General features: G+C 29.6%; 1 protein-coding gene and 1 long non-coding RNA gene across 2 annotated transcripts; one reads left to right on the forward strand and one right to left on the reverse strand.

The window, feature by feature from the left end:
- Window positions 1–224: 224 nt before the first annotated feature.
- LOC137812471 (putative pectinesterase/pectinesterase inhibitor 51) lies at window positions 225–2,675 on the reverse strand. Its single transcript, XM_068614453.2, has 2 exons — window positions 1,565–2,675; window positions 225–1,046 (listed from the first exon to the last, which is right to left on the reverse strand). The coding sequence occupies exons 1-2, from the start codon at window positions 2,493–2,495 to the stop codon at window positions 343–345; spliced, it is 1,635 nt and encodes a 544-aa protein (XP_068470554.2). The 5' UTR covers window positions 2,496–2,675; the 3' UTR covers window positions 225–342.
- A 2,386-nt stretch (window positions 2,676–5,061) lies between these two features.
- Window positions 5,062–6,552, forward strand: LOC137809802 (uncharacterized). Its single transcript, XR_011080814.2, has 2 exons — window positions 5,062–5,306; window positions 6,393–6,552. It is a non-coding gene; the product is annotated as an uncharacterized LOC137809802 (long non-coding RNA).
- The last annotated feature ends 2,348 nt before the right edge of the window (window positions 6,553–8,900 follow it).

The following is an 8,900-nucleotide window of genomic DNA, read 5'->3' on the forward strand; positions in this document are numbered from 1 at the left end:
TGTGTTGAAATCCCGTTTGCAATGATTCAGGGAAAAAGAAAATTCCCATTATCTAAAGCATAAAATGGATGATGCAAGATTTTGAATATATATGATTAAGTTTAACGCTGTTTTCCATGATTTGAACTAATAACCAAACACGTTAAATCATCCATATAGGGTTGAACCCAGTAAAGTGAGTGGGATGAGATGTATTGCCACTTGTAGTTTTCCAGCAGGACTCGTTGATTTAAAATTTCTTCCTAACGGGAAAGCTATTATTATTATTATTGTATCGATTGATAATTGGTGATTTACAAGGGGATGAATAAAAAGTCCTGCATTTCACGTGCTCTCCATTAATTACGACGAAGGGGTAGCGGAAGATGATGATGGAATCCAATCATTTCCTTGAATGAAATTCTGCACTGAATACGCTAGGATGTGGTCTTGAGGGATCTTGCTACTCCAGGACACCCTCTGAGACAAATCAGAACCAGGTCCCTTGTTCCCAAACTCCCCATAGTAGAGGGTCTTGAGGGCAAAGTCACCACTCCATGGCATCCAACCCTGGGGTGTCAAAATCACCGCCAACTCTGAATTAACGAAAATCGTTCTGGAATACTCCTTCCAAGGCCTACCCAAATAGTTCTTGTGCACCTTAGGGTTGCTGTGATACAAAGCCAGGTACTCCTCCGTCCCATTAATCACACAGTTCTGGAAAACAAAGCCTGTGGGTTGTGAAGGGTCTGTTCTCCCATGTGCAGTGATAGCATTGTTCTCGCCCTTCTCTGGATGCAGTTGCCTGGGACGAACCAGGACGAGACAGTCTTGGAAAACTGCAGCAGAGTTTCCAAAGATGAAATCCACGTTGCCCTCAATGCGGCACGACTTGTAGAATTGGCGCAGGGAGTGAGCATAGAGAGTGTCTTGGTTGCCCAAGAATTCGCAATTCTCAATCACCGAAAGATCACTGTCTGATCTGAATGCCACTGCTTGGTGTGCGTCAGGACCAGCCGTGTTCTCAATCGTCAGATCCTTTGCCATGAATCCATCCCCAAGAACAGCTGCCATCATAGTTATATCAAATTAATTAATTATTCAAATCTTATACAAAACTCCTCTTAATTTTAAAACACTACAGTCTCACTCTTTTTACATTAAAGATTTAAGTTTTAAAACTATTAGTTTAAATTTTTCGTACAATTCTCAAAATAAGAAGTATAAACATAATTATAGAAAATTTTAAAAGATACTAAATCAATTTATTCTACAAAATTAAGTTAAATAGACATTTTAATTCCTGAAAGTACAAATAGTGTCAATTTATAAAGAATAAAAATATTAATATGCAATATTTTAATATGTAAAAAGGGAGTTAATTTTTATGCAACTATTTTATCCAGGTATACTATTTCTGCATTCTAATTATTTAAGTACCAAATTAATGTTAAGCAGTAAAGTTAATGTAGAAAATTATGCTGTGTTACTCATTTGAGAAGAAATGTGATTTTTTATTATCTGGAAGAGCTACTGAGGGGAAGAAAATGACGAATTTACCCATAAATATATAATTGAAACGTACCGACGGTGGCAGAGTTGTAAGTTGTCATGGCTTGTAGCCCCACGTTAGCGTCACCGGTTATTACCGTCTTGCCAATGCCGTCACCCAAGAGCACCACATTCCTCTTCGCTAACGGAATCCTAACTGTCTCCTTGTAAACTCCCTCTTTTATGAGTATGACAAACCTCTTCTTCCCGTCGCCGTTATCTGGCGCGGCGTTAACGGCCTCTTGTATGGTTTTATAACAGCCGTCAGCTCCGTTCTTACAGACCGTAACGTCGGGCTTCAAATTGGGCGGAACACCTCCCACGGGGCCGGAATCGCCGGAGGCGATGGTGCCCCAGAAGCCGTCGCGCTCGGTGACGGGAGGCTTCCACGAAGCGGTATCGTTTCCGAAGGCGTCGAGGGAGAAGACCATGTTGAGGGCGTTGCTGGAGAGAGATTCGAGGGAGTCAATGAACGCCATGGCTTTGCCGACGGCCGCGGACTCGTTAGCATATTTGAGGCCGCTCCAGCAGTCGTACTGGTACGCGAGCGCGGCGCCCAGCCACGCGCGCGCGTCCTTGATTTTGCCTTGTGGCAGCGCGTCGCTGGCGAGGGAAGTGCGGTGGTTCGAGTTGTCCAATACTTCCACGCAGGTGGAGGCGGCCATGGTGAGGTTGCGGCTGCCGCCGGCGTTGTCCAGGAGGGACTTTACCATGGACTGCGCGGTGGCGAGGTTTTCGGAGTAGATGGCGACGGCGGCCTGGATGAACTGGAGAGAGGAGGGGTTGGGCGGGAGTTTAGGGTATTGGGAGAGAGAGGTTTGACATTGCTGCGGAAATCGCGTGGCAGCGCAGGCTTGTTGGATCTCCTGCGTGACGGATTTGACGGCGGCGACGGGCGGGGCTTTTCGGTGGGCAGCGGAGAGGGTTAGGAGGAGGAAGAGAGAGAGGAAGAAGAGATAATCCATGGTGGAATGTTGGGAGAATGAGTGATGGTGGAAGGTATTTATAGGTGTATGTGATAATCCATGATTAATTTAGATTTTGTTTTTTTGTTTTAGAAAGATGGCAGTGGTATGAATGTTGGGTGTGGTTTTTGTCCCGTGACTCTGAATTTGGAAGCGGTTCACGGGTTTGTTTGTTGGTTTGAGGGATGAAGGAGTGACCACTTTTGTCATTATCAATTTCATAATTAAGGTACATTTATTTTTGTGTTTAATAAGAGAGGTGCAATAATGTTATTATTGCAGAAACGTTACTATTGACCCTAAATTATGCGAAGTTGTGATGAGGCATGAATTTGGAGTGATGAAGGATGTGAAAAAGTAAACAGTAAGTGGTACGTGGAGTAAGGAGTGAGAGGGAAGCTATTATGTTCTCAGTATCGCAAATTTTTACTAAAGGAGAAATAAATAATGTATTAATTAAATTTTTACAAACTTATTAAATATTGTAATAACTTTAATAAATTTATTGAGTTGATTATGTAATATATTAAATGATATATTAAATTAGGTTGCGTTGCTAATAAAATAACATATTACAATTATTTTTTTATTTTTTAAGTAGTACATAGTATTTTTTTAAAATATTGTATTGTGATTTAAAATTAATAAAATTTTAAATTTTTTAATAATGATAAAACTATTTGATAATAAAAATTAAAAATTTAATTTATGATTTAAATTAATTATTTAAGTTAATATTGTAACTATGTATTTATTTAAATGCATTAGAAAGATTGTTTCCTAAAATAATTTAAATTGAAATTTAAAATGAATATTATAAATATCATTTATTAAAACGATAAGAAAATTCATAAATTTAAACTAGAAAAAACAAAATAATAATATCTACAAAGTGGATAAATAAAATTATAAAAAAAACTCTCAAATTCTAACTTATTTTTTTATAATAATGTGTCAAAATGAAAGCTTAGAAGTTAGTTTTCATCCTGAATAATAAACAGTATTATTTAAGTAAATATCGTAAATAATATGTGATTTGAGATATAATATGTGATTTGAGATTCTATTAGATAAGAATATTTTATTTTATATAATTGAATATAAATCGGTTTTATGGTTTTATGAGATTAAGTTATATTTTAAATTTTATAATATAAATTTTAATAACTGAGGAAAAAAATTGTCCGTTCCTTATTATGTTTATTAATTTAAATATTTTGTATTTCTTTTAGATAAGATTATTTAGTTATTACTTTAATTAATGTTAGACAGATGTTTATTAAAGTCATTGTTTTTACTCAATGTAACTTAAGATTAATTCTTGATAAGTTTATTAGAGTTTTCTTCTCAAAGTTAGATGAACTATTTTTTATGTTAATTAAATTTTAAGTTAGATTAATTGCTTTTTGTTAATTATAATTAGGATTTTTTTATCGATGTTAGTAACATTATTTTTTAGTCTATACAAGGTAATAGAGGTTTTCTTTTCTACTTTATTTAAATTATTTTCCCACTCATATTAGTCATAATTTTTTTTTATAAGTTGTGGTTTTTTATATCAACAAATTACTTTTCTGTCATAGCCAATTTTTTCAAGTTGACATATATTTGTTATTTTAGGATTAATATATATACATATTATTTTTTCATAACATTACACCACTAACTTAAAGTTTTTTTTTTTTAATTTTTTTTTGACTAAATTTAGATGATAAGTAACATAAAAACAACAAAAATATAACTTCGGTGAATGACAATGAAAAAGTAATCTTGACTGTTGTTAATTAAAGTAACGTAGTCTATATCATCAAAAGTAAATCTCAATCTCAGAAAAATCTTTATTAATGTTAATGTAAAATTTTCTTAAAGATTTTAGTTAAAAAATATCTCCACAAAGAATTTATTTTCATAAACATGTTTAAAAAATCTTACTTAAGAAATTAGGGAGACTACCTTTTCCAAGTCAAACAAAAAAAAGTTGTTTTTAACTTTTTTTCCTTCTTTTTTATTTTTTATTTATTTATTTATTAATTATTATTATTATTATTATAAGATCTGATTTATTTTATAATTTTATAGTATATGTTTAATATTTTAAGAAATTATTTGAAGTTCTGTTTTTATTTAATTTTTTATTGTATTTATATTAATATATTGTTGGGTATAATTATTATTTTTATGAGTTATAATTTATTTTATTATAATTTTTTATTAAATTTGTTTCTATTTTAATTACTGATTATGATTAAAAAAAATTGGAGTAGTATTTTTTATTTTTCATTACAAAGATTTTTTTTAACCTTGATTAAATTACAAAGGTTTTCAACAAAATACTCTAGATTTTTAAAACCTCCATAAATAAATAAAATTAATTAATTTTAATGAATAAATAATTAAAAAAAGATATAATTTTTTGTAGTTCAAAAAGCAATTTTGTGGTGTGACAGTAATTTGGGCCTGTTTTTGCAAAGTCCTAAAATGTGTAGTGGAATAGTGATTCCGGTGGTGTGAAGAGCAATGTTATTCTGTTTTGAATTTCTTTTACATATGAATCAATTGGATTTCTGTTCTTCATTCTTCTTGGAGTGATTTTGAAAACGTGTGCGCGGAAAACAGTACGTTGTTGGAAGAATTGCTAACCGAGGAGTTGCGATTTCTGGCGAAACCGATTAACGGAGAAGACTACCGGAACAGTGCCTTGCGTTTAGGTTTTGAAATCGAAAATGAATTTGAAGCGATTTGCTGGAAAATTTGAGATTGAGCGAACACGAACCAACGAGGAACTGTAGTATTTCGTATGAATTGATTCATGTAAGTTCCTGCTTCCGTTTTTGTTTTCAATTCCGAAAATTCGTTTTCTGTGTTCTGTTTGTTGTTTTCTTTTTCTTCTCACTGCAAAATTCATCTTTAAACTTGTTGCTTGAAACGAAGAACTGTATTGAGAAATTACGATGAGGAGATTGGAACCGTAAAGATAAAAAATTATTAGGTGATTCCGCAAATCGTTGGTGATTTTGAGTGATTACTGGAAAATTGAGTGAGTCGTTGGTGATTCAGTGGAAGTGTTTAAGAGGAGCGCGAATCTTTGTGTATTTGGAACAGTTTTTACAAGTGCTTTCTTGTTGTTCTTTCTGGAAATTATTGCGATTTAAATCGTATTTATGTAAAAACTAATTTTTTAAATATATAAATTATTTTTTGATAAAAAAGTTTAATGTTTTTAATAAGTCAAACAAATAAAATAAAATTTAATGTTTTGAATAAGTCAAACTCAAACTTTATTTAAATTTAATAGAATAAGTTAGTTAAAGTTGAATAATTATTTTTTTGCGCCAAATTTAAATTTCAAAAGTTGGTTCCACTAGAATTAGCTGAATACAAAGAGCACTATAAATATGTGTATGAGAATTATTATAAGCATTATGATAAAAACAGGCTTCAACTATTCAAAAGAGAAGAGAAGTTCAACGGATTACGTCCAATCAAACTAAGTTTTCTTCTTCCTTTTCATATTTTAAATTTTCATGTTTTTCTTTGATTTGAATATGAAGTTTATGTATATGCAATCTGATTAAAAGATATGAATATTGCAGTACTATTGCAATCATTACCTGCATTCTTTTTCCAAACCCATATCATTTTCTAAGATCTCCTTTTCATGTGGAAACAACATTTTTGAAATTTTACCTGACATCTTATAAGTTCTTCTGTCTTTTAAATTAATTTCGCAATTCCCTAAGCCTGGAATTTTTAAATTAATTTTAATTTTAATTTTAAACTTGTAAATTTTATATTTTTTGATATAAATTGAGAAGAAAACACTGGTTTTTATTGGTATCCCTTATTGATCAATGTCTAACAATTAATATGGTTTTTTTTTTTCTTTGTTCGAATTAGTTCTTCCAAAGCCAAGAAGATTGGGGGAAGCAAGATTTGCATTCAAATAAGGTTTGTACATCGAGAAACAAAGTTAAACAACTTTTGATTTTTTTGTCATCTCTTTCTTTCAAGATTTTATTTTATTTTTTGCCCTTTGAATATACATTTATTTCTTTCATATGAAGATCAATAGCTAATAGAAGAAACAAGGTACCGTTAAACCTCATAAAAAAAATCCAATAATCCAATGCTAATCTAAATATTTAGATAAATTTTAAATTTAAATTCATATTTTTTATAAAAGTAATTTGACTTTTTACAAATCCAAATTCAAATACCAAATATTTAAATTTAGATTGAATTTTAAATTCATATTTTTATAAATTGTTCTTTTACAAATTTATGCAATATTAACAAATTATTAATATAATGTAATTTAAAATTTATCTTTTAAATTTTTAATATTAAGCTTATATTTTTAATTATTCATTAATTTCAATATTTTATTGTAGTTTAACATTTTTATGTTTATGTATTTATTATTTATTTAATGCGTTTAGTTTATACATTTTTATATATATCCTTATTTCACACGGTCAAAAGATATAAATGCATTTCAAATTCAAATAGAGACTCAGAAAGTAATAGAGGTTATGGATTCATAACTTATAACATAAAACATTTTTTGGACTTGCATGTATACTTTCATTCACGTTCATCTACAAAGTAGGAGGTAAGATATAAAGTTTTTCGTTCATATAATGAAAATCTTTAAGAGAATAACACAAGTTTGTGATTGGTTTTGATAATAATAAATAACTCTTTAATTTGCTCTTTGGTTTGAAGAATATGTGGCAGAAAGGACTATAAGGATTACTTTGGCACTTACTTTCCTAATAATTGCTTTATAATCCTTTTATTTTTTATTTTTTTCTTAACCAACTCAACCAATAAAAATTGATAAGTTGTTTTTATAGAAAGTCAAACTTTTTGACTCATTAAAATGTTGTCCTTACTCATATATTAATAATGAAATTATCTAAGTTAGGACAATATTTAGTTGAGTATAAAAGGTTTTATAATAAACAATATTAATAATAAAGAAAACTTGTCAAATTTAAAATTTTATTGCTTGAGTTGATTAAGGAGTTGTCTCATGGAAAAATAAAAAATAAAAGATTATAAAGCAATTATAAAGAAAGTAAGTGACAAATTTATTGTTACAGTTGTACAACTGTCATATATTCTTCAGCCAAAGAGTAAATTGACCGTCATTTATCATTATCAAAATCAAAACTTGATAAAACATATTTCTATTTGTATTTTAGACCCGCATGTGTGAAAAAAGTTCAGAAGACCCACATATGTGGAAAAGGTTCAGGAGGCTTAGTGCAATTATACAAATTTAGCTATGTAATCTTTTAGCAATGCTATATTATTTGTTCCTTGCATATTATTGTTTATAAGATTATAATACAATTGCAGAAACTTAGCAACTCATATACACTTAAACAAAACGATTTCTTGTTTTCTTGTATTTTACAGGGTAAAACTTTGGATGCCCAATGTTATTATTTTAAAGAAAATGAAAATTATAAATAAAATAACAATTATAAAGAAATTCACACCATATATCCCGATTTAACACTTTTTTCGCTGCAAAATGTTTAACAATTGTTTTCTAAAAAATGGTTTGTATTTTTTTTTAATTTTTAAGAATTTTACTGTAATAAAAACTATACAAACCAAATCCAAAAGCATTTTTTTGTATTAAATTAAAACTAAGTCAAACAACATTCAAAATCAAAATCAAAACACGTCAAACTGTGAACACCATTCTTTACACAATAACCCCAAGGATTATACAAATCATACAGAATAATATAATCACACGTACACATCAATCTTAAAAAAAATAACTAGAACATCTCAACTTTCATATTCACATAATAACCATACAAAACTCAAGGGTTTATTATGTATATTTTTTTTCAAAATCATACATCATTAAGAAAAATCAACATTACACTTCGTTCATGTATTTGTATCCGTATCTAACACATGATTTGCAATTCACTACAAACAATTATAAAATTCAATTAACTTCCCTCACCTCTTAAATACTTAGTTCTTCAAATCACTCACACAAATATATAAAAAAAAAGTTTAAGAAGTTTAAACTTACTTCTAAAAAACTTGATAAAAAATCAAACATATTACTACAATATTAACTTATCAAAGTTCATATTTTTTAATAAGATTTCACATGCATATTTTTTCCTGCAAAATTATTTCTTTATTTTTTAAAATTAATAATTCTTTTTGTAGTTAATGTTTTTCGATATTCCTAAGAGTTTGATACATAGAATTTATTTGTAAAGGGAAAGAGAAAAGAAGCCTTAATACATATAAGAATTTACAAAATATGGATCCAAAGATTCGAAGTGAGAGTGAGATAGGTTTGGACATAAGTGTCACTTAACTCTCTTAAAAAGAAAAACACAAAATTGAAGAATTGTTGTTCAC

Source organism: Phaseolus vulgaris, chromosome 2, assembly GCF_051622355.1.
Source record: "Phaseolus vulgaris cultivar YP4 chromosome 2, ASM5162235v1, whole genome shotgun sequence".
Lineage (NCBI taxonomy): Eukaryota > Viridiplantae > Streptophyta > Magnoliopsida > Fabales > Fabaceae > Phaseolus > Phaseolus vulgaris.

What these genes read in the sequence shown, in the direction of transcription:
- LOC137812471 (XM_068614453.2), bottom strand. Translation starts at nt 2,495, where the DNA reads ATGGATTATCTCTTCTTCCTCTCTCTCTTCCTCCTCCTAACCCTCTCC. An exon ending in TTACAACTCTGCCACCGTCG is followed by an intron (nt 1,047 to 1,564) that starts GTACGTTTCAAT and finishes CTATGATGGCAG; the next exon opens with CTGTTCTTGGGGATGGATTC.